This window comes from Numida meleagris, chromosome 6, assembly GCF_002078875.1.
Source record: "Numida meleagris isolate 19003 breed g44 Domestic line chromosome 6, NumMel1.0, whole genome shotgun sequence".
NCBI classification, from domain to species: Eukaryota; Metazoa; Chordata; class Aves; order Galliformes; family Numididae; genus Numida; species Numida meleagris.
The window spans coordinates 49,425,960-49,452,439 of NC_034414.1; the positions used below are offsets into that span (position 1 = coordinate 49,425,960).

Consider the following 26,480-nt stretch of genomic DNA (forward strand, 5'->3'; position numbering starts at 1 on the left):
GGGCCGCGCCGGTACCCATCGCCCCCGGCGCCGCGGTGCGCTCCCCGCGGAGGGGCTCGGGCCGCCCGTCCCCGCAGACGCCGCGGAAGCTCCTCGTCCCCCCGCGTTTCTTCCCAACAGTTTTACACCACCACCACTATCTGTGTGGGTTGGGGAGAGAATTTTTTTTTTTCCCTTTCCTCTTTCCCTAAAGCGAAGCGTGATGGCAGCGGGACACGCGCGCACACGCTCCGACCCTCTTCTCCCACCCCTTTTCCTTACATCCCGGCAGCGAGGGTTTCTCTGGGAGGAATTCACACTCCGACACGAATCGGGAGACGCCGGGCTCCCGGGGAGCGCAGCTCGGTCTCTTTCCCCATTTCCCACGCAGGTAAATGCCCGCAGCTGCGTCCGCTCACACCTGGGAGATTCTGGGAACCAACTTTTTCCCCTCTACTCCGCTCTCCCAGCCCGGCTCCTCCGATTGTTGTTATTTCTCTCTCCCAACCAAGCAAATGTCCGTGCAAAGAGCTTTCAGCACCGGCTCTGGACAGGGCGAGGGGAGCGGGGAGGGCCGGATGCGGCAGGGACCCGAGGGGCCCAGCCCGCACCCGGAGAGCGCTCTGCAGCGCGTCGTTCAGCTTCTGTGTTAAGTGAGTATTTTGGTATGAAATTGCAGGAGAGCCTTAGGGGAGCAGAACTCAGCTCGGTGCCCCTAATCGGCTTTGAGTAAAATTTGGCTAACCAGAACTCTCTGTCCTCCTCCAGCAAATCTGCCTGCACACCGCTCCCACAGCCCCCGGACCCCCAGCCCCGGCCATGGGCTCGCCCAACCGCGCAGTGCCCCCGCTCAACACCCGCTGCCGTCATGTCAGCACGCGGCCGGCACCCTAACAGCACTTCAGCTGTTGAGTTCTCCGCCGTCTTCGCTCGGCTTTGGGTCTCACAAAACCAAACGAGAGCGGCGGCTCCGCAGCCCCACGCACGGACACGCCGGGTGCGGGAACCCACGGGGCTGGGCACCGCGGTTCTGGGGAGGCACTTTCCAGCCCTCAAGCGTGCCAAGTGCGGCCCGCAGCGAGCGTAGCCGCTCCCAGGCGAGCTGCGGGCGGCTGCACCCCTGGGGAGCGCGGTGCCGGGAAGTTAGCGAGCAGCATCTGTTGATTAACCAGCGGCTCGCAGCAGGGCTCGGAGCGGGAGATAAGGGCCGGCAATGATTGACCGCCTGCCCCTCCCGCCCCGGCTGCGGGCAGGGCTGCGGGGGAGCCTCCAGCTGCCGCCTCCTCCTCCTCCGAAAATACATCCCAATAGGAAAAAAAAAAAATTCCAAAGTGATTTCTCAGTCTCCTCTTTCCTCCCCTGTCTGGCACTTGTGATCATTAGCACTGAAAGCTGTTAATGTCTTGTCTCACAGCTCCCCCTTTAGTCTCTCTGCTCTCCCTGTCTCGCGTTCAAAGCCAGATCAATAGCAGCCTCTCTCTAACCTTGACCTGTCCCCCGACCCGCCTGCAGCTGCAGCTGCCCTGACGCTGTGCTTCCCCCCACACCTCCCGCCGCAGAGGGGCCGGGTCTTTGGGGGCTGCCCCGAGCATCGCCCCGCTCTGTGCCTCCGTGGGTGCCGGGCACGAACCGCAGCCGGGAAAGGGCCGTGCGCTGTGCACCCGCCCTGTGTCCCCCTGGCCCAGCACCGCCGCCTGCCCAAAGCCGGGAGTCGCTGCTCCTTATAAAAAAAAAAATGGGCAAAAAAAGCAAAGAGGCAAAACTAGAGCATAACCCGCAAGAAGAGAGCAAGCTTTGGGCTAGCTCTCAGGATGCTATTTGGTGCTTGTGCCTTGTTTTAAATTAGAAAGGAAAAACACCAGCATGCACCAAATAACTAGAATTAAGGTAATCATTGTATTGAGGCAGTCATCTCATCCGTCTGCCCAATACACCGAGGGTTTGAAGAGTTCCCATCGAGGAACACCGTCCTTGTCAGAGGAGAAAATGGGCTGATGTGATGTGAAATAACTCCATTCCACCCCACACACGGGGCGTGCTGAGTCAAGAGCCCTCTGCACACACACGCTCAGCTTCCTGCTTTTTCTTTCCTTTTTTTTTTTTTTTTTTTTTTTTTTTGGAATCGTGCAACGTCTTTAGCTAAAATTTGGCACGGATATAGATATGTAAATACCAGTGTGAAGAGGAAGTCCTGATATCCTCGCGGAGGATAAGCTGGTTGTGGCACTTGGGCACATTTCGAATGCATTTCCACTTTCTCCCCATTTGCTCAAATAACTTTTCAGTGGAAGAGAAATTGGAGCTGCAGATTCTGTGTGATGTGATTTGAGTTTCTTCCCGACCCATGCTAAGTTGGAAACAAATTGTTTTTGATACGGATCTGGGAGCTGGAGGAGAGGATAGAGGAAAGGAAGGAAGGAAGGAGGGTCGAGACAATCTGACATAAATGAGGCTGCTATCCTCATTCTCTTTGAATCTTTAAATGTTGCTGCTTGGGGAAAAAAAAAAAGAATAGAGAGAGAGAAGAGAGAGAAGAGAGATGGAGAAAGAATAAACACGCGGATGTGATCGGCTTCGTTAGCCGCTCCACCTTGTGAAAAGACACAGAAGCACAGGATCCAACCAGATCATATTTACATACATATTAATAAAGCTCCCGAGGTGGCAGTTCAGCCTTCGCACACAGTGCAAGGATCTCTGCGAGTTCTCATTTTAGACCCATAAAAAAAAGATAAAAAGAGGTCTTTTGGGCTTCCCTGAATATTTTTCTGCAATAGTTTTATATCATTTCTGAAAATTACATAGTTAAGTGGCATCAAATTTCTGGGTGATATGATAACTCAAAATGTGTAATTTTTTTTTTGTATCAAATCACTTTGCAGCCATAAACAGAGCTTCAGAACCTCTATCAGAGCAATGATTTGGTCGGTTTTTTCATTTATGGCAAACAGTAAAATTGTTCTCGTTACCTATTCAAATATATATACATTGGGACATTTATTCACTTGATTTTCTTTTCCATGACAATGGTATATTTTAGGGTGCGGCAAAATGAAGGCTTAAGGGGATTGTGTATTATTCCCTGCCCCGTTCCCAACGCTTTCTGGAAAGCAGCAGAACAGGTGCACATTGTGCTGTGTTTTCAAGTCATGTGGTGCCCTCTCATTTTTGGTGTCTGTCACTCGCTGATGTTTCCAGGAGTGAATTTCAGAAATAAGATTTCCTCAGCATTTCCATTGCGAGCCTTTCCTCAAGTTCCCTGCTTAGCCAGTGCTTTGGGTTGTTCTGTTTGTTGTTTCAGTTCCTACATTTTTCTTCCCTGCAGAGCCCCTCATTTCCCAGCCCTGTCCATCCCAAGGGCTAACCATGCCGAGAGCTGTCCAATGGTTGGGGCCCAGTTTTCTCTCCAACATTTTTTTTTCAGTCAAAACAGGAAAAAAAAAAACAAAAATAAAAAAACACAGAACCAGCAAGCAGAAGAAAAAGACTGCTTTTAAAAATTATTTTCAATAAGATATTCTTACAAAATGCAGGATTGGGTCCTCTTTCCTTTCTTCAGTTTATAGGTACACTTCTGCTTCTGGAATGGAGGGGAGCACACCTCACCGGCACCCAGAGCACAAACTGTCAGCATCCCATCTGCTGAGGATGCCGCTAAGGTGCCACCTGGACATCCGAGTAATTCTGGGGTTGTCACTGTTTTTTACAAAGACAAAATAAATGGAAGGAAGATGGACAAAATCTGCTGTTGCTGGGGAGACTTTTTCAAAAAGCTGGCACGTGTTCCCTACCGAATCCAGTCCAAGGATTGTTTGTGTCTTTAGAAAGCAAGCGCCATCGCTGCTTGATGCAATGAGTTGAGCTCTGGGAACCAGCACTAGTTAGCACCAGTTTCACCAGAAAAAGAAAGAAAGAAAGAAAAAGGACAACTAGAATGAGAGATATTTTCCTCAAAAAAAAAGTACTTTTAAAAGAGGTTCCATTATGCAAAAGCACAGCACTGTCTTATTGTCTCTATCCAGAGCTTCATGCACAACTCATTTTGCATGGGAAGGGGAAGAAAAAACTCTCCTCCATCCATACTCCCTGAACTTACACATCCCAAAATATAGGATCTATACAGCTCTCCTCTGCGTTCGAATGGAAGTTTGTAAGTTTCAACCAATTTCTTCCCTTTGCTTTCTTGGATGATTTTAAGATTTAAATCTTTGGATATTGTTTAAAATAACAAAGGCCTCAAAGCTCTGAATGTGGCAATGAAATCTTCAGCTTGAGTTCATGGCAGAGACGTTCCAGCCTCTTGTGAGCCACGAATATCCTGATCCGAACATCAAAAAACAAAGGCACCTCCTTTGTTACTCTTCATTATTCCTCTATGGTTTTCCTACTTCATTTTGTTTAAATAGGGTTATATTCATAGTAATATAGTCATGGTGGTGGCTGTTGTTTTTATTGTTGTTATTATTATTATTGTTGTTATTATTATTATTTTAACTTGGGTGGCTGAACTCAAAGAGGAAAATTCATTGGTTTCTGGATTCAGCAGCAGCCTCTACAGTTTCATTATTCCTGTTGACAATAGAGAAATGCGGATGCCTGGCCTGGGAGTGCTTGTGTATTGCACCCAAATTACACATTCTTGTTCATAAAGAGTAGAGCAAAGTATGAATGTGAAACGTCATTGCTAATGTCTCAGGCAACTACTCACATCTTAACTGAAAATGATCCAATAGCAGCATCCTCTCAGACAAACTGATACCACCTATCTCTGCACTCACTGAAGGCCATCGAGCTGCAGGGGCAGAACAGAAGGATGCCCAGTGCTGCTTTGAGTTTCCTTCCCCCTCAGCCCCCTCGAGCTGGTCCCAGGGTTGATGGTAGGGATGTGCTCCTGGCGTCAGGGTCACACTTGCCACTTTCCCAGTCCTGCTTTCATCAGGTCCCATACATTTCTGCTTTTGCTCTGCTCGGGAGCTGCAGGTCAGTGACACAGTGTTGGCTGGTCATTCCTCACACCTCAGCTGCCACTTCAAAATGCAGTTCAGGCTGCCTAGAGAGCTGTGGGTGCCCATCCCTGGAGGCGCTCAAGACCGGGTTGGATGGGGCCCCGGGCAGCCTGATCTGGTGGGGGACAGCCAGCCCACAGCAGAGGGATGAAACTACGTGGTCTTTGAGGTCCCTTCCAACCCAAGCCATTCTATGAGTCTGTGACTGGGCCACCTCGGATATGGGTGGACCAGAGCTTTGGAGGCACAATGCTCAGTGGCCACAGAGATGCAAAGTGTTTGCAGAGCAGCAAATAAAGTCTTTCCTTAGCCAACTGTTCCACCTGGACCCCACTACAAATTATTGTTTTCAATTACCACCTGTGTACTCCTTCCCATGCAACTTATTGATGTAAAATTACAACAACACTGGTATAAATAAGTTATGCTGTGGTTGTAAAATGGAAGAAATTTTGTTGTAGCAATTATGTTCAGCAAGATGACAAAATAAATTTCCAGTGCTGTGCTTGCAGTAACCTGGGGAATTTAAACCTCATAATTTCCATTCATTTCAGATAATTTGGAGTAATTTCTATATGTAATAACTTTGTAATGAAAAACACAGCGGTACTGAAGTGATTTCAACTCTTTTTTTTTTTTCCTATGGTATACATGGCACGAAATAAATAATAAAAATAATATTTCCTTTTTGTATGTGTTCGGTAATTCTTTCAGCAAAATCATAAACTAATACCAGGACTAAATCTCTGTCCATGAAATGAAAAATAAATTGAGTTAAAGAAAGTGAAAAAGTATGAAAGGCCTTGGATGTTTTATTGTGACTTTATTAAATTGTATCATCTCCATGCTCTATGGTATCCCCGGGGGTTACTGTTCTGGGGAAGGGCAGAGAGTTAGATAGGTACACGTCCCTAGATCAAAGCAGAGATGGTTGGAGGAAAAATCATACAAAAGTGTTTAATTCTGCCCTTTAATTTTTAAAATGGAAACTGGAAGTAATACAGAAAAGAAACAGGATAGTTTGAGATAGTACAGGATAAAAGGCACGAGTCACTTTGGGCACTGATTTTAGTTAGTGGTTTTGATGGTAAGTTACTTAGAGGCAGTAAATATGTGTAATCACAGAACATGCTCCACTACGAGTGAATAGCATTTAATTAAAGATAAGAAAGAGTACTGTACATCACTGAAGAGCTGTATCTGTGTCCTACTTACCATCACAACACAAGGTTATTATTACACAATAAACATGAAATCACATCCTCTGCATTGCTGAAAACAGCGATTTTCTTCAGGAAAAAATATCAACACAATATCAATAATATTATTTTGGCATTTATGTCCCACTTGCATAGAATCATAGAATGGTCTAGGTCGAAAGATCATCTAGTTTCGACCACCCTGCTGAGTGCAGGGTTGCCAGGCACTACACCAGGCTGCTCAGAGCCGCATCCAGCCTGGCCTTGAATGCCTCCAGGGATGGGGCATCCACAACCTCCTTGGGCAACCTGTTCCAGTGCGTCACCACCCTCTGAGTGAAAAAATTCCTCCTTATATCTAACCTAAATCTCCCCTGTCTCAGTTTAAAACCATCCCCCGTTGTCCTATTGCTATCCACCCTCAAAAACAATCGTTCCCCCTCCTGTTTATTCGCTCCCTTCAAGTATTGGAAGGCCACAATGAGGTCTCCCCGGAGCCTTCTCTTCTCCAAAGCATCTTTGGGTAGTTCACAAAGGTGGGCGATATTTGAGAGACTTCTGGTACTGGTAAGAAAGGAGAGGCCTAAAAGGTGTTTGTATAACCTCAAAAGGTTACACCCAGCCAAGCTGTGGGACAGGAGATAAAACACAAGATTTCAAATTTTAGCTGTTAGAAGTCCATCTCCCCATAGCATCATGACCTCTTTGTTTCAGTCATATTAAAACGCCTATCGTCATGTTATTACGCAGTATTATGCTACTAAGCTGTTCTCTGGATCACTTGAAGATAACACGAGATACATGGACTAAAGATTTATGTCAGCCTGCTGGAAGCTTTGTCCAGGGATTAAGCAAGGACAGCGTCATGATCTGCTCAGAGGGGAGGAAAGATAAAGGCAGTCTAGAAATAAGTGAGACTGCAGGTTTTGGTGGATGAAAATGATGGTTCTTGAACCCCAGCCAGTTGGGTGAGTCTGGGCAGTGCCCTTATCTGCACAGCAGAAAGAACACAATCTGGTGGGGGTTGGGGCTGAAAGTTGCTCCAGGAAAGCTGAGAAGAAATGTGATGGCATTATTGCAAATTATTTGACTAAAGAGTTGGATTGCCAGTGGCTTGCTGGAGATAGTAGCAAACCAACATGGTGAATTCTACCTATTTAAGGTCCTTACAGAGCCTCAGATCTCTCCAAAGGAGAGGAACACTGATTTTGAAGGAGACACAGCAAGCCAGAGAAAAATGCATGCACAAATTCTCAGCCTAGGGCTTACCTCCTACTGAAATCAGTGGTCATTAGGTGCCTACACAATTCTTGAGGCTCTGTTGCCTCAAGTCGGAATTTCCTGTGCTACAGACAACCAAGATGTGTGGGTCCATAGACCATACCCTCCATCAGATCCATGGGACAATTCAGATCTAGAAAGACAACAGGAAATGTACAGAGGTAAAAGTCAGCCACAGTACAACAGCACACAGCAGTTGGCACCAAGGATTTAAGAATACAGATTCCCATCTCCAACCTTCAGACTAAAGAAATGGAAATGGAAACAAAGTTCTAAAAGCTAAAGGTAGGTAGAGGTCAACAGCAACATGTAATGGCAGGGAGCTGAAAAACTCTGATCCCTTCATCAAAAGCAGCCTCAAAAGCAAGGACCGAAATAGAACCCACTTGTGGTCACAAAGTTGAGGGGCTACATTTGAATAGCGGCTCCTGTGTCGCTGTGTTTTTGTGTAATGATGTTGCAGCTACTGAGAAGGAAGGAGCTGTCACTCTGAACCTCCACACCAAAGCTCAGGAATGTTTTTTGAAATCCCTTTTTTAAACATATGTATGCTCTCTATATACGTATATATATAAAACAATATATACGCTCATTCTAACTTTGTGAATTTTCTGATTCCCCTTTAGAATTACAGGTAATTGCATTGCCTTCCACTAAATTGCTCAAAAATTTAACACATGCTTTCCCAAATATAATTTCTTAAGGGAGTAAATTAACACCCGTAAGGAAAGCAAACAAACATCTGCTGAAATACGCACCTAAAAATCAAAGACCTGTTTCCTCTGAGCCAGGTTAAGACACATCTTTTCAGACGGCAGTACCCTTGTGAATAATCATCATTTGAAGCCTTGACCCTTCCTGAGCCCTTCCTACTAGAGAAGGTGTTTTACTCTGAATCTTCATAGGGACAAAGCATAAGTGAATTCTACTCGTTTTACGGAATGCATGTAGATGAGGTCAGCCTGTAAACTGAGATTTTAAAAAGATCGCTCTTTTCTGAATTCAAAATATAATTGCTATACAGAACTCAAATTAGCCATCCAGAAGCAAAAGTATATTGGTTGGGGGAAGGAGAAAAGGGATGAAGACAAAAGCAGGTGTCATTTTAAGCATATGACTAATTCCTCTTGCATGTTAGATTATTCATGTGTTTGCAGAATCGAGGCCTTAGCCTAAAGTACACCCAAGACCACGTCTGCTTTATGCACGGTGATGAGCACACTACCGGTGTTTGCCATGGAAAGGAGCACACAGAATAAGAATAAAACAATGCCAACAAAATCCCCCTCACCCCATGCGCAAATTAAATTCATGATGAGCAGGCCTGAGGGAGGGAAGCAGCAGTGGAGGCCTGGCATGCCATGTTATACCGAATCTCCCTTCTGCCTACTCCTCCACCTCTCTCTTTTCCTCCTCCTCTCCATGTGGCATCCTACTCTCCTGCTGCTTGCCTGCTACGCCTCTGCAGCCACTCGGAGAAGCGCTGTGTGGTAGCAGTACAGCAGCAGGAGCACGCTGCCAGTCCCTGCCTAATCATCCCCCACTGCCGTCCAGGAGGGCCTCCTCAGCCCCCTCAGCCTCCTGTCCCTGACCATCATGTGGCTAATTGGGGGAGGTCAGGCACTAGCAGAGTCCTGGGGCTGTGTTGAATCACAGAATACTTGGATGGGACCCATAAGGATCATCAAGTCCATCCCCTGGCTCCACACAGCACTGCCCAAAAGTCAGATTGTACATCTGAGAGCATTGTCCAGATGCTCCTTGAACTCCGGCAGCTGAGGATCATGCCCACTGCCCTGGGGATCCTGTGCCATGCCCACCACCCTCTGGTGAAGAACCTTTCCCTAATACTCAGCCTGGCCCTCCCCAACACAGCTCCATGCCGTTCCCTCGGGCCCTGTCTAAGAGCAGAGATCAGTGCTGCCCTTCCACCCTCCCTCGTGTGGAAACCATAGGCCACAAAGGGTCCTCCCCTCAGTGAGGAGGAGATGCAACTTCAGGACATTCTCCCCACAAAGACCCCATCTCAGCCATCATTGCTGCCATGGCTGAGATGTATTGGGTAATGCGGAAGGAACTCTCAAATGGCCTCCATGAGGCACTTGGACCTCCTATTCCCCATCTTCTGCCACATTGTTGGAATATGCAACTGTTTTGTGCCCCTTATCAGGATGAAACCTAGCAGTCATATTCCTCAGGGTGGGTGTCACTGTGGTTAACCCCATGCTACTTGCTCGTGGTGAGAGCTGCTGCTTTATCACCCTCTGTCACATGCCTGGCACTGCCAGGTGAACTTTGCTGATTTGCCAGTACTGCCCTTCAGGGAAAGCCAGAGGAGGAGCTACAGGACTTGTAGGGGAAGAGGTGGGGTTCCCAGACCTCACATAACACTTCTGCCACTCTGACAGAGCAAATGACACCTTATCTCTGAACCTAGGTACAGCATGTCTCTTTGCTGCCAAGCTGGACATTGTTCTGGGATGACCAACCCACACAAATCAATTTATAGTTTCATCATGATACGTCCTGCTCATATTATAAAGGATATAAAATACAAATGCAGTGGTACCTTTGTGCCTAGAAGCATGCTTTCATCAGCTTTCCACAACTTGCGCTTACACAAACCTCTGTATGCCACTTTCCTCTTGTCTGCAGAGGACTCTTGTGAGGGCTATGACATGAGAACGTGCAAACTCAGCTCAGCAACGGGTTGGAGATCTCAGTATTTCATGCTGCAAACCTGCCCTAAAAGCTCCAGGCATAGCCTTGCTGCTGCTTCATTGCTGCCACCTTCAGATTTTATTAAGATTTGGGCTTTTTTTTTCTTCAAGAAAAAACTTCACATCTAAAAAAAGAGTTTTTCCTAACTCCCTAGGAAAAAATAAAAAACTAAAATGTGCCAAAAGCCCAAACTGTGCCAACCAAAGTCTCAGCATTCCAGAGAAAAAAAGGACATTACATAAAATATGATGAAAGGAACTAAGACAGTAAACGTTTCTTCAGTTGCGTGAGCCAAGCTTCAGGCTTACCTCACAAATCCCTAGTGCCTGTGGCTGCCATCTTACACTTTGCCAGTCTGGGCTTCAGGCACTTTTGGGAATATTAATCATTCTGTGGCTATTTGGACCATTTGGTTTTCAGACTGCATGTCTCTGGGGCATGCATGGTTAAAATCTTCCAGCGTTCTGAGAGCTGCCCATTGCTCTCAAGCTCTGTGGCTCAGTCCATTTGAAGGCTCAAGGCCACCTGCACAATATGGGCAGCAGAACCTGACCCAGGCACTGCGCAACCAAACCCTGTTGCAGACCCTCAATAAGAGGTGCAGAGGCCAGAATTCAAATCACCTCCCTACCTCTTTTCTAAGCTTCTTTTAGCGTCAGCAAAATCACACAAGGCTTCCTTTAAAGTGTTAAAAAGAAACAAAACTAATGTTATCACCTTCATGGCAGATGCAAAGAAATGAGCCTACAGAAACCAGAACTGATTCATTGTACAGTCCTAGAGAGCTTGCTGTATTTATTTAAACAGAGCTGTGAAAGAAAGACTTTCCAAACACAGTTTAGAATCAGAGCTGTGCTGAAAGCAGTCTGCATCACAGGTGAATTTACTGAGGACAATAAAAAGGTTCAACCCTCATCCTCCCCAATTAGCTGTAATCAGTGAGAGATATTTTTGCCATAGGATAAGGAAATTGTGACCTGCTCTTTGAAGACTTTGCTTTTCGCATGGGATTCTTCTTGGATCTGAATTGTATCTTACCAGCACAAAAAAAAAAAAAAAATCCTAAATTCTCCATTGAAAAATATTATTCAAAGAGAATTAAATACTGTATTTTTTGTCCGCAGTTGTTGTGTGGATCTGACCTTAATTGTATTCAAAATTTGCATTTAAAAAAGAAATACACAGTTAAATATATATGTAATTCTTTACCTAGTATGTGTTGGGATAAAGAAGCAGGTGTTCAACCAGGCCAAGTTTTAGGGTAGGGTTACCTGTACTATCTTATATTTATTGAAAAGAATGCAACATTTTAAGCCTCTGCCTGTTGCTCTCTTGTTACTTCCAAAAGTATTTTATGCAGCCTTTAACACAGGTCAGTTGAACTATTTTGATAATGATAGGCAAAATTTACATAAGTAAGGTTTTCTTACTCTTCAGTAAAAAAGGCGCCACTGATTCCTTTGAAATTTCAGCTGTCAAGAAGTGATGATTACTGTCTAAGTTATCTTTCTTTTATTGATAGCTCCAGTATGTCATTTACTGTGAAGTATCCAAATAGCTGTTCGGAAAGATACAGATATTTATATATACTGATGGCAAACAAAGAGGCAGTTGGTCCTACTGTGATTATACCTGGTCTGGTTTAGGTGGCATTGATTCATATGTGGAATAGTACAACTGGCTTCAGAGCTCAACCCCATCATTGACAAGATGTGTGAAAGCATGAGGCCACGTGCCAGGCACAGCATGCAAACCACAAATTTAGCCATCTATTATAGATACAAGCTAAAAAATATGTATTCTTTTAATGATTATATAATTTAGCAATATAAGATTGGTTGTAAAATGTAGAATGCACTATTTAAAACAGCAACATATAGGCTCTGAACTTGATTAGCCTCTGTCTGGAACCTTGTGCAGGTATTTGCATTTGTCCAAACGTGAGTGTAAAATGCTACTAGGTCAGTGTGGAGAGTTTTCTCCCTTGTTTGCCATTTATACAAGTTGCATAGCAATGTACAGGCAGGAGGTCTCTGGTCACAATGCAGAAAATGCCTGGGCCAAGTTTGCTGGGCGATGTTATCTTTTCTGACGTGGCAGAGGGAGCAGCGCTGTGCCCTTTAGTCCCTTTGGAAACCTAGACATGGCCCACGGGGACTGTCATCTCCAACAAGCTGAGGGTACCGACTATTTGCCCTGTGATTGCAGGCAGGTCAGTGCTCTGCGCTGGGTGGTGATCTTGAATGTCAACCATTATAAAAGGCGAGCGATAACATCTCTAGTTTCATGGATTTATTATCAACAGCCTGCCTTGCCCATTGACCTCAGGATGGTTTTATTGTACATCACTGCGATGTGGTCACATTTCTCCAGGTGAAAATTGCTGCTTATCGCTTCTCCCAACGACATCGCGGCTGGCTTCACAGCCCAGCTGGCTCTGACCTAGCTGCCAAAGCAGTGCAGGGCAGGGCAGTGCTGGGGCTCCTGGCCATGAGCTCTGTGCTCAGGGTCCCTCCTGCTTCTGGAGCTGTGCTGCAAAGACCAGATGGGCTTCTTGCTTTCTAATTCCCCAGGCAGCCACAGGACTGAGTTAAATATATTGTTTCTCCACCTCCCTTGCATTTTTCTTGCAGTCTTTCTTGTTTCAGCACCAAGCACCTACCATGGCCTCTGCTGCCCACACTATCAGTAGGTTGTTCCCTACCTCTTGTTGTGTTGGTTGTCCTTTTCCCAGGATAGCTAACTGTTCCCTTACTGTCTGCAGGTGTTTCTCTAGGACTGTATCTCCTCTTTTTGTACTTTCCTGCAAGGTTTACATGTCCTATAGGTGATCATGGCTTCATTTAGGGAATGTTTTACTCCCCGGAGCCACAGCTCTTGCAGCTCTGTAATGTGGGTAAGTAGCTCAGCTCCTGCTTCTTGGGGTGCAACGAAAAATAAATGTTTCTCCAGGGTCTCATTCTGTCTGCTTGGTTGGGATTCTAATCAAACACCTTTATCAGCTATTCTAGTGTTCCAGGCATTGTTCCTGGCAACAGCATCTCACTTGTTTCTTGTCCTTTAATTCCCAGTGAAACAGTAAAATTCTTTACCTTTATATTCTTGTCTTTATCTTGCATGGTCAGCTCTGCAAATAGACCTGGTTCTGGCATCCCTACTACTACAAGATTGTTTGGAACATTTTTTTGTCTCCCTTTCCATGACTTGTTTGTTTTTTTTCCTAGCTGCTGTTCTATAAACTTGCTCTTCCTTCCTCACTATGGGTCTTGCAAGCTGGGTTCATGTACCACATGCTGAGTGATCCCAGAAGAGGGCTGTAATACTTCTAGGTGTGGCTCTCTGTTAAGACAATGTCTTGTTTTATGCTGTTACACTTCAGACATTGACTTCCTGGTGCCAATAAACCATTCTCTCCTGCTAACTGTGTCTCCCTGCCATGTTACCTGGAGAGGGCTGGAGATGTCCCCTGAGGCACTGTCTGATGCATGCAGTGCTGGAATGGGACAGTGACTCCTTTCATTCTCTGCTCAGGCATGATGACAGGTCAGGGTCTTTATCAGGCAGCAGGAGAAATCTGGTCAGATGAGATGAACAGCCCTGGTGCAGCGAGCAGAGTTTGTCCCATCACACACACACACATCTGCAGAGCTTGAACTCTGTCAGAACAAAAATAGATGTTTTGGGGGTTAATTTATCTCTGTCTAATATACATCTGAAGAACTGCTCCCCAGAAATGTTTGTTTCGCTCCTTCCCTCATGAAAGGAGCAAAGTATCTCCAGGATGGAAATAGAGTAGTGTTTGAGAAAGAAGGAAGCCTGAAGAAATGACCCAGGGAAGAAATACTGATTTTTCTCTGTTTTGCTATGAGAAGGATAATAATTCCTGGTCCCTTTGTACTCAAAAGGGGAGAAAACTGTTTCTGCTGTTTGCTGCAAATATTCAGGGTCCAACTCCTCTCTGCTGCAGCCTTTGATGTAGCTGCCACCTCCTTGATTCAGTGCAGATTTCCCAGTATAAGACCAGCAACAGAATAGAGAACAAGGCCACATATTTTTAAAAAATAGATGAATGAAAAGCCTTGCTCTCCTGTTAATGTAAGTGTTAATGTAAGGCTTCTTTGTATTTGATACCATGAAAAAAAATTGTCCAAGAGCAATTCAACCAAATGTAAATATTGCCCCCTACTATGCCTGCCAAGATCAATGAGAAGTTGGATTATCTGCCTCATCAGTGTTACCATTTACGTTAGATCAATGCTCAGTCTGGTTACATGTATGCACCTGATTTTCCAGTACTTTTATGACTTTTTTTATATATAATTTCCTCTCTGTGTATGCAATGCTGATGAAAGCTCTCTGGAAACTGAAGTCACCTGATTATCCCCAGAGCAGCCTCAAGTGTGACATCAACAGGTCCGCTGGGTGTTTCCAGGAGTCATCTCAAGTGAAGCCAACTTGATGCCCTCTGGGCTACTGGTCAGTCTGATAAAGACACTCACATGAGTGCCAACTGAAGGAAACGTCCATGCTCTGAGGTTTCCTCTCTCAGACTAATAGGCCACAGAACACATTCCTCTCTGCTCATGTAAACTTAGGTCTTTATTGCTACGCTGATTTGTTTGGTGAACATGATAAAGAAGTGGAAATTCACTTTGATTGCATACTCACAGGTTTTTATTCTTCTTCCACAAATGTGTATAGAGGAACTGTTTTTGTTTCCCTCCTCCAAGAACACTCCCATAAAGTGAAAGTCTTGCAACATCTACCAATAAACTAGCAATCTGATCTGGAGAAGCAATTAAGCACATGCTTAAAATGATAAACTATTCCACTGGCTGAAGTGTTCTACTAGAACCAGGACGTAGAATCATAGAATCCCATGCATGACCCTACAAGCTTCCTACAACACCAGGACTTTCCAGGGGGGATCCTACACCAGGCTTCCTTCCCCAGAAGAAAATTAGCAACAGTTCTTTGGGGAAATGTTTGTGTGTCCAGGCCCCTACAGCTCAGGCCTGGCCGCAGCAGCATTTCAGAGCAGCTTGGGATGGAGTCAGCAGTGCCAAAGCCCTGCAGGAAATCTGCAGTACATGGAGCAAAAACAGTTCAGGACACCATGAGAAGCCTTAAAGCAATATGACATTTTGTCAAATTTAATTCAATTCCACATATTTTGCCAGCTCTTTCAAATTTCGTTGTCCTATGAATTTGGCATCTCTTCCTTGTCTACCCTTACAAAACAGCTTTCAAAGAGAAATGTGCCCAAGCAAAACCTGTATCTTCCTTGCCAGTAGTTACGGGAACGTTTTCCATCTCCTTTGCCTTTCTCTGTGAGTCTTCTCCCTCCCATTTGGATAGCCTTTTAGGACATTCAGCCCTTAGCACTGATCTCTTCCAGGGCTTTCTACCTAACAAATTTCCTGAACATTTTTCTTTTGGATGCTGATTCGCCTTCCAAAAAAAAAAAAAAAAAAGGCCACAATTTGAAAAATGAGCTTTTAGTTGTTGATGAGATCAATTACCCTTCATCCATACCAGTGGTGAAAAAGTGGCATCTCTGGTGATAGCGAAAGAACCAAACAACTCTCATAAAATCCAGCAATAGCTGGGAGAACTGTGGGCTATATAAGCGGACTCTCACAGGTGCGTTTATACCTTGCCACCTGGTGAAGAGACTCTGAACTGGCAAGTTGTGCTGCCTAAATTCAGAACTGCTTGGAGTTAAAGGAGTTTTTTCTCTGCTTTGCATTGTCTGTGTGCTTGTCCTGAGAAGCTGAGAACTCAGATCATTGTTGTCACAGTACAGCAGCCACATTCAGTGAACCAATACTCTTGCAGTAGTTTGCATTTTTAGTGTATTTTTGTTGCAGAGGGTTTTTTTCACATATCATCAGTGAAGGCATTAGGTAGGTTGAGGGGAGTGATAAGTAACTAACCAAGAAAGTAAGAATATACTTCTGTGAGTCATCACTTGTCTTAACAGACCGGTCCTGAGAGCAAAGAGTGCTACAGAAATGTCTATTTTAGTCAAAAAAAAAAAAAAAAAAGTTTGGAGAAGTGAACATTTCTGCACAGATTGTCACTACTTTGTGAATACTCACTGAAAAAGCCATGAATCTGGTACAGCTCTACAGCAGACAACTTTGGAGAAAAGCTTATTCTCTGGCCATGAATTATGCACAGATAATTATACTGTTCTTTTTTGGCAGCCCACTCTGTGGTTCCCATCTTGGCACATCATCTTCTGTTCCAAGTCATACACCCATTAGCTTGAGCCTGAGAGCCCTTCCCCGGGTCACACGCACAACACCCTCTGAAGGAGTGGAACCATGATGACAATTTGTCAGATATGATAACTAACAAATTAGTGCCTTGCGTTGCCGTCAATGTTTTGGGTTTCTGATACAGTGCATGTAGAGCTATTCATTAGGCTTGTTTGACAGAGGGTGGGAGTGGAGAGGTTGTTTTGTCTTCCTTCACTTTTAATTCTGACAATTGCAAATACGCTGCGGGCTTCTCAGCTCAAACACTTACCGCACTATCCTGGCTAAATCCTAGTGAAGGGAAGAAATGAGCTCTCTTGGGTGACCACTCCAGTGTGTAGGAGTGAAGCATCCTTTTCATATTCTGTCAGCGCTACAGTAAAAGCAAAAATCTTTCAAAACATCCTTCATGTATACATTCAGATTCCTCATGCTTTTATTCCACTTTAGGAACATAAGATCATTGGAGACATCCTAGTTCTAACAAGTATTGTGGAAATACATTGTCAAAGCCTTTTAAAATGTTCCCTTAGATACCTCATCTTAAGAGGCAGCCGAGCTCTCAGCAGCTGTGAGGTACCGTAGTTAGCTACAACTGCTACAATTTGTTGCAGCTCAGCCTCCTGGAATAATTCCTGTCAATGAATCATTATGGATTAGGCCATACTTAAAAGGTTAATTTATATACAACTGCTGGAGCTTGTATTGACCCTTCTTACACTGGTCTGAGGCACTGCATTTTTTATTGCCTCTCTGTATAAACAAAAGTTCCAGATAACTGCATATCCTTGACAAGATGTTCTTAACTCTTTCAGTGATGGGCAACCTTCCTGAGGCAGCTCTGCCTGGGAGAATGCCAGGAACAGAGCATTAGGACACATACCCACACTTCCTGCAAAGATTGTCCCTTTACACCATGGCAGTGCTGAACTGGATTTTGTAGCCACGCATTCCTGATAAAAAGATAAGATAAGAAAGGTGCGCAGGGAGAGATCCAGTCTTCCTTTAGATTACATGATGTGGTTTAAGGGATATGTTTATTGATTGCTTTTGCTTCTGCCTGGGAAAGAGTTATATGCTTGGAAGGTTGTCCATTTCTTTCCAGGACTATCACTTTTCTAATACAAAAGACTATCACCTTTCTAATAAAGATACAATTCATCCTTACAAACCTCATGTCACCTGGTCACATAGCACAAGTAGGTTTTAGGGTGTTATTCCTGAATAAAGTTAACATATGGCAAGGTCATCTCTCCACACCATAGCCACAGGACAACACTTAGAGTTCAGGAACCCAAGGTATACTTCAATTCCCCATCATACATAGTCTTACCATGGCTTGGGAATGCAGTAAAAGCACACTGCAATAAAAACTCAACAGCAGTTGAAACGTCTACAGTTGGTCTGTGTGGTAGAGACTGTATTCGCAGTCCTTCATGGCTTAACTGTATGTTATGGAAACACAGGCTGATCTCAGCCATCTTCTCTGTGCATCAGCTGCTCCAGTGCTGCAACCTGATCCTCTGTGCAGAAACTCCTTCCCCTTGGTACTGCAGCCAGGACCTCTGCCATCCCAAAGCAGCTGTGGGGGAAAAAATCACTCAGTGTGGGATGAAGACATGATATTTCAGGTTTCCAGATGCTCAGATGCCTACTGGAGCCAGCCAGTATCCATCTCAGCATATCTGGGCACTGCCACCACAAGCAGCCCTGTCTCCTGGAGTGGCTGGGATTGCATGCAACAATTTGCTCAGAGCTAAAACCAAAATACTCTTAACACACAACACTTTGGTTGGCTCAGCTTAAACTGAGCTACCTTATCAGTACTCATAAACCCTACCCGCATATATCTAACAGTAGTCTTCCCTTCACCCAATACAGTAGGGCATTGTTCTTCTCCAGATATGCAGAATATAAGCAAGATCTCTGTCTCCCCTTCCCACATCCCCAGAAAGCACAAGCATACAGGTCCTTGCTATAAAATATAAACACCATCCCTCACACAGAAGTACAAAGTCCAGTCTTTCCCCTCTCCAAACATCTCCCCCTCAAAAAAAACACTGAAGTAAAGATTTTGGTTTCATCCAAAAAAACACTTTTCACAAGTTCCATGCTAAGAAATTCTGCTCCTTCACCCGTGAGATTACCAGAGAACCAAGAGTATTTCCCTGCAAACACCAAATATCTGTTTGACACAGTGGAAGGGCTCTGCTAAGCCAAATGTTCCCAGGTAGATTATTACTAACTGCTTATTTAAGTCTTACTTATGCCCATGCCCAGCAGCCAGGGAGTGCAGTAAGTTGTTCTTGCTGAAAGTAGAGCTATTCCCGGCAGAAGAGGCTCAGGGGTGGTCTTCTCACTCTCTACAACTCCCCGAAGGAGGTTGTAGCAAAGTGGGGGTTGACCTCTTCTGTCAGGTAACAGTGATAGGGTGAGAGGTAATGGCCTCAAGTTGCACCAGGCTCCCCTGGTTCAGGCTGGAGATTAGGAAAAACAACTTCTCCAAAGGAGTGCTAATGCATTGGAAAAAGGCTGCCCAGAGAGGCAGTGGAGTCACTGTCCCTGGAGGTGTTCAAGAAGAGGATAGGTGTGACACGGAGGGACATGCCTTAGAGGGCACAGTGAGGATGGGTTGATGGTTGGACTTGATGATCTCAGAGGTCTTTTACAACCTTAAAGATTCTATGATTCTAAGAAATTGGAGGCAGATTTACAAATCTAAAAGAAAACAAGAAGAAAACCTCCTCCTATATCTCCTATACAGAGATGCAACCAAGGGGAGGCTTGCTTTCCTCTCACCATCCTGCCTGAGCTCAAGGACAGGTCTGCCCCGAGAAAGGCTTGGTCCACTATATACTGTTCTCAACTGTGAGTAAGTCGCCTCTTGCGGAAGCCTTCTACTTTCTGTAGATAATTAAATATTTGTTTGTCCATAGACTTGGACCTCTCTCTTCCTTGTTTTACATTACTGTGCTAATATCCGGCAGTAGAGTCAGTCTCCCTCCTCCTCACACATGTACAAGTGCTCTCCTCCTTGTATTCAGTGAATTTTTATTTTTCACATAAAGTAGACTAACTGGGAGACCAGAGTATCTGATTACCTGAGGGTAGAACATGATGCTGAAGTGATACACAGCGAGCAGGTAAAGAGTTAAAAGGTGATCTCCACTTCCTATTTCAAATGGTGTGATTACTATTCTGTACAATGGGAACCTTGTATGGCTTTGCAGTTTTCTTGAACCCTAATATAGTGGGTGCCTATATAGTTTCAAATGTAACTCTGCTTTTCTAAGGGGACCTCCTCTAATGTAAACTACTCTGGTAGAATGGAAGTCAAATTTGGCTAGTATCCAATCTTTTTCATTGAAAAATAGCATGCATTTTAGGGATGATGGAAATCCAAAGCCACATCCACCCCCTTACCTCTCTGAGGTTGGATGATGCCTCTCTTAAAAACAGAAATTTCTAGCATGTTTGTTACACTGACTTCTTTCTGGGGAATTACAGGGTTTTGTCTGAGAATTTGTCATTTGAATTCTTGAGTCCAAGGTTAGCACAAAAAGAAGTTCTCAAAGAAATTGGTCTGCATTTGTAAACTGGGAAATAAACAGAAATCTCAACAATGTTATGAATGCTGTACTCTCTCACAAACCTTAGAAAATCTCACAGGACCACTTACATGAATGGACAATTACAAAAACAAATAAAAGAACACAATTCATCCCCTAGAAAATTTTTCAAACTTCAGGAGAGAACAACTCCAACTGTTTATCACCCTTTCCCCCCCAAAAAATCTGCCATTGTAACTACCTTGAAAGTTGGCTGTTCCTAGAATGCTTCTGAGAGCATTTTTCCAACATTGCAAAAAAAATTGTCATGACAACAAATTATTAATAACTAAACCTGCTGCTTTTCTTCCTCTGTGGCACCAAAATGCTAGAAACTACTTAGAGCAGGAAAGATAATAATCTGTTTAATAAACATGTTTGATTGTGGAAGACAGCGCTTCTAAATCTTTTCTAGTTGAAGAATCACCTAATCTGTTTTTAAAAACAAAGTACAACCAGGGAAATCTACAAACTTTTGGAAATCATGTTCATTTATTTTTTGTCAAATGCTTTTTTGTTGGTTTTGTTGTTGTTTTAGATGGTTTGTGAATGAGAAAAAATCATATACATTCAGGAGTTTATGCTTATTTTTGCAATTTGCATACAGGATGCCTCTGACCTGGGTGGACCAGCGTGTCAGTTCCTGGGCCAGACTGTGAAGACTATGTGGATTTGGCTTACAGGATGCTTCAACAGCTTAGCAATGAGAATTAGTGATTTATTTTCTTTGGTTACCAGTTCTAGCACAGCCCTGGTTTGTAACTGGCCACATCTGATGGCTGCTGTCAGCGAGCTAACTACTGCCTAAGAGATGACTAGCGCTAGGACTGGTTTAGTTACAGGTCCAGCAACAGGTGTGATTGCATGGTGCTTGTTTTCAGTGCAGACCAGCAAAACCATAACTAGAGTTAATGACTGACCACCTATGCAAATCTCACCTAATCTTTATTTCTACTCCAGGAAGTGTGCTGATGGCCACCTGTGAATAGCTGTAACCTCTTATGTACACAGGACATGAGGGCACTGCCTCCTGCGTAAGCATCCCTATTGCCAACCCTGGAACTGGAGGGTCAGGCTGGGGCTCATGCGGAGGGGCTCCTCTGCCCCCACCAGGCACCCCTTCAGAACAGAATGGAAGCATACCGGCAGGGTGTGAGACAGCAGTCTGTACAATTACCGTTCATCCTGCGCCTATGTTGTGGCTGAATATATGCCCTCAGGTCTACAGAGAGCAATACACAGCCTCTCTAAAAAATATGTTATATTGGAAAGCATCCACTGTACTACAAAGTCAGTAACTGGGTGTGTCTGTTGAAACTCTGAGTCATTTCTCAAGTCCACTCCAAAGACAAGTCATTTGAGTCCTAACGGGCAATAGAGCAGTTAAGCAATTACTGCAGCGCTGCAGTCCACACTGCTGATAAGAGAGGGGCTTGGGTTGTTGTCAAAGCTCAGAGAAACGACTGTCCCAATTTGATATTAACCAACAGAGCTAAGGCTTTAATTCATGTCCTTTGTCAATTTAGTTGCCACAGGGTGTTAAATAAAATTGGATACAAATTCCTTCCAATGAAGCCAAGCTGTAATTATTGGTCAAAAGTCACAATGCCAGACACATTTATTGGTGGTTATCTCAGTAATCTTTAACCTTTCATGGCAAAAGATCTCCAAAGAGAAATAGAAAACAAACAAGGGTTGGGCATTAAAACACAGTGACTCAACTGAACCTGAGGTAGCTTAAGGCACTATTTTCTCTTCTGTTGTTTCAAATGTCCGTCCAAGCTTGTAAAGCAAGCCTGCCATCTGCATCAGGACACAAGAGGTGTTAATAGTGACTTCGTTCATGGAGCATCTGTGAAAGCATTAGGTTCTCTGAAATTCATGGGTCTGGTCCATCAGAAAGAAAAAGATCCCCTACCACCTTGCTATCTTCACACATTGCTTAAAAGTCTAATTTGAACAGAAAATGTTCATCAAGTCTGCGTAAGTTCCAGCCTCCTTGTTAGGTACTGAAAGGGTAGATACTTCAGATACCGTGCAAAAAGCTCTGAAAAAGTGCATATCACTGCACTGAATTCATATGCCACTTATTATCATGTGCACCAGAGCACATAAGGTATGTCCAGAGAGAGCTCACTCACCTATTCGTTAAATATGCAAACTGAATCACGAAATGTCACTGGTGCAAACAGAACTAGACAGATTTCAGCCAGAAAGGCAGATGAGCTTGAGTTTAAAACTCTAAGGAGACTTGGGCTCTAGCTTTAGCAATGACTTTCTGTTTGACCACATGCCAATTAATTACTCAGATAATCTTTGCAGAGTGGTGTGAGATCTTTGATTAAGAGATGGTGTAAGTGCAAAGTGATAGAAACTTTTGGTGCTCTGTGGAATCTGTGAACACAGGACTGAAAAAAAAAAGAGCTGTGTGAAACCAAGATTTCTTGTCATAGGGATTCATTTCAGTTTGCTCTGGGAAGGAATTACGCATTTGTGTTTCATTTTTACTTTTGGGGTTCAGAATACCCAGTCTTGTCCCTAACATTATGATTATCAGTGGCATTGCTCTGATGCTTTCAAAGACGCTCAGGTCCTTGGTGAACTGAGTCTGTGGCTCATACATTTGCAGGAACTGAGAGAATGTTAGCTGTGGCTTTTTTTTTTTTTTTTTTTTTTTTTTCTGGGAGTGAATCACTAACTTTCACCTGGTTTTGAATTGACACCATGAGAGAGTACTTCTGGCAGTTTTTTTAATCCAGACCTGTGAGTCCTCCTATCTCCTAAATACTGTGGAAATAGCTTTAGAAATTCAAGCAGATTAGAGAGAGAAAAAGAGAAAAGGAGCACACAAGGGAAAGAAAGAGAGAAATTTCTCAAAGGGCTAGCAAATCTCAGTAACCTTTTGACAAACGTGGCCTGAGTTCCAAGTCTGTGATGAAACCTGAAGCCAGGCAAGTTTCTTGTGATTTGGGGCTCTGCTACGAACATTTTGCACATCTCCAGCTAAAAGGATCCGTCCTGCTGTGCTGCACTCTGTGCCCTGTGTGCAGTGCATTTGTCACTGTGCAGAAGAGAGGAGAGGAGTACAGATCAAAGGCAGCAGAGAAAGATGGGCTCAGCAGCATCCGAGGATCCGAGGTGCCCCTTAAAGTTTTTCCGTTTTTCTGTTTGTTGTTAAATACCTTTATTTGGGGGCAGATAGGTGCAGAGAAGACTCTGCAACCCTCTCGTTCTGTGTTTTGCTGGTTCTTCCCATCCCTTGTTTGCTGTGTCCTTCTCATCAGCTGATGTCCCAGTGACGATACAGAGATACATTTGTGATCTTCACATACAGAAAACCAATCTGATTCCTTTCTGGATAAACTCTTGTTTTCCAGAGCTGCCCAGCTGTAAAAGCCCATTTCCAAAATAGTTTGTGGTGCTGGAAAGGAAGGGTTTGGATTAATTTCCATTGCCCTGCTTATGCGCAGAGATCTTCAAGCAATCAGAAGCATCACCTGCAAATCTTCCTGACAGTACAATTTTGCCTGTAGCTATAAGGTTCAGTCATACACAACTCATCTTCCCTCTAGTCTCCTTGCTCTCAGAACGGTGCCAGGCACATTTTCTGTTTGCATTATGCTTAATTCATAGACTCAGCATTTGGCATTGTTTGTAAGTCTATCATTATCTTTGTTCTTATCGACATCAAAAGCTTTCCGTGTGTGTGTGTGTGTGTGTGTGTGTGTGTGTGTGTGTGTGTGTGTGTGTTGTGTGTGTCTATGAGCCCGGGGAGCCTCTCTATCAATCAATCAAGCAAGCAGGCAATCAATCAGAGTACAAGCATCTGAAGCTGCTAAATACAACAAGCGAGCATGGCAGGCAGATACCCGAGTTCTAATTAGGACTAGGTATTATTCTAATTTCTCTGACTCGTTCTGTACTTTGTAGGACCTGGGGAAGTACTTTGTCATTAACATGTCAATAAAGCAATACAAATGAGGCTGGAGGGAGATATCAGATCCCAGCACCACAATGTCAGCCCCAGTCTCCGATGCATTCTTCTGCTGGGGGGTAGGAGGGGGGAACGCACTTTCAGACATAGTTGATCAAAGAAATATCATATACAATAGATTTTCTTTTCTTCACTCTAGTGGCTGGGTGGCCCATTGCGATTGATTGAATTTTATGAATTAAGCGAATAAGTGAACACACAATGACAAGGAGGTTGTATTACAAAAGCTAGGATGCCAGATTCTGCATCCCTTAAGCTGGTGTCAGCTGGGAATAATTCCACTGGCAGCAGTGGAGTTACCCTAGATTTCTTCTGAGGCAGCTTGCGTCTGGTCTGCTTTGTTTTTTGATGGCTGCAATTTAGTTTAATTATTTATGCTAACATTTCATGTCATACTTTAAATGTACTATGATATATTTTCTCAAGGTAGAGAAAATTTAGTAATATAGGTCATTACTGCAACATTAACACTATCAAATCTTTGGAGAGATGAGAGCCCGCTGCTGATGGTGTGAAAATGATGAGGTATGGAGATTAGCATCAAGCAGGAGAAAAACATTATGCTTTAAAAGCAGGGGAAAAAACAGACAATGATTCCTTTTAATACCTAGTGATATTTGCAAATATCAACTTTTTTTTTTTTTGTGGTAGTGGTATTTGTAAAGTGGAACAAAAAATAATGAAGAAATCTTAGGGGCCATACAAAGGTATCTTTGGAATTAAAAGAATTTGTCTAAAAACTCTTTCAATTACAATGTTCTTTCCCTTGACCCCTGAAAATTTCTCCACCGCGTTGATGACAATGAAATAAAGCAAAATAATATAAGAAATAAGAGCTTTGATGGCTGTAGAACCTGGATAATCATGCTTGTTAAATTATAAATCTTTATTCTTAGGTGGTTGCATAACGCAAATAACTTTAAGGAAGAGCTGCTCTGTTCATGAGATTTAGGGACTGTTTAATGCATGAATGAACTGCTGCCATCTTCTGACTTTTCTGAGTTCTGCAAATTAAAAAGCCAATTTTCTACTGTAATCAAGTGCCCTGGGGAAAATACTTGTAGTACTGAAATTCGGAGGCACCAAGGGCTTTTAAAATAATTTTTAAAGATTAAATTCTTCTGGTGTTTTTTATAAATATTAAAAAAAAAAACAACTAAAATTGGGGTAGGGTTGCACTGGTAGCTTACCATGAAGAAAAGCTGATGAAAGTTTCCATCATTGCCCAAAAGATATTCCTTAGCACAAAACTGGAGCTTAATTTGCTCCTCTACTGCCATATGGACAATTAATACTATATCACCGGGCAAAGCCCATGTGTGAAAACATGACTTCGGGAACTGGAGATAGCACTGAGATTAGGATGCCACTTGATAGTGAAGGCCTTAAGAGAAGTCTCATACCTTGTCCTTTCACAAAAAAAAAAAAAAAAAAAAAGGCAGGGGAAGTAGATTAAACTTCTGGCTCAGAAAGTCTGTGAATTTAAGCAATTTATTTTCAAATTTTTCACATAGCTCCTCAGTTTTACAGGGCACCACACTGAAATCCTATGCCTGAGCATCCTCACCCTTGGGGACGCTTGAAATGCAGAGCCAAATTATGCAGCTCTGGCTATTCTGAGCATCACTGCCCTTTTATTTATTTGTTTGTTTGTATGCTTGCTTCTTGGAGATACAATGTTTTTGTACATTTTATATAGTGTTTTGTACATTTTGTTTGTTTTTCATTTGTCTACTGCCTTTCATCTATCATCAAAGGACTACAAGCCTCTGCTAAATTTGATAATTATCACCTAGAAAGAAAGATACTACGGGTTGCCTTCAGTGAACTATGGCTGCTGCCTAGGGTATCAGCTGCTGTTGGATTTTCTTGTCCTTGTATCTGGATCCTACTGAGGTAGGATTGCCTAAAGAAAGACTCTAGGCTGAGTCTGAAGATTGGCTATTCACATGGTTCAGAGGGAGATGTGAAGATACTCTCTGGGGAGAAAAACTGTTTTGAGAAAGAAACTTTAGGTCCAATGGTAAGTCCCTTGTCGCTGCCACCTCTCAGTTGTGCTCAGTATCAGCTGTTCCCAATGCTTATGGGTGATTTTCAAAAGGTCTTTGTACTCTGCCCATGGTTTTGAGTATCTGGACACTGATTTTGGTATCTGATAGGGGTAAGCCCCACCATCACACCACATTAGCAGAGTCATCTATCCAGGGCAAGTACATCCCAAAAGCCATTATCCTCCCTTGAGAAACAGATGTTTTAAGCAAACTGCCGTGAGTTCCTTTGGCAGCATGCATCCAAAAAGGAGCTCCTTTGAATAATTTAATAAATGCAGAATTTCAGTGGGACTGTTCACATAGTCATAAGGAGCAAATTAGACTCCAGAAATCACAGATACAAACATTTCCTGGTCAGAAAGCCGCCTTTTACTTCCC

The 26,480-nt window shown here is 43.7% G+C and overlaps 1 protein-coding gene across 1 annotated transcript in view; it reads left to right on the forward strand.

Annotated features, from left to right (window-relative positions):
* Positions 1-2,488, forward strand: part of LOC110401985 — a 2,783-nt gene extending 295 nt beyond the window's left edge. The window contains exons 2-3 of the mRNA XM_021403575.1: positions 194-632; positions 748-2,488. Coding sequence (XP_021259250.1) covers positions 203-632; positions 748-1,196 — 879 coding nt within the window. The 5' untranslated portion in view covers positions 194-202 and the 3' untranslated portion in view covers positions 1,197-2,488. The remainder of the gene's footprint in view (positions 1-193; positions 633-747) is intronic.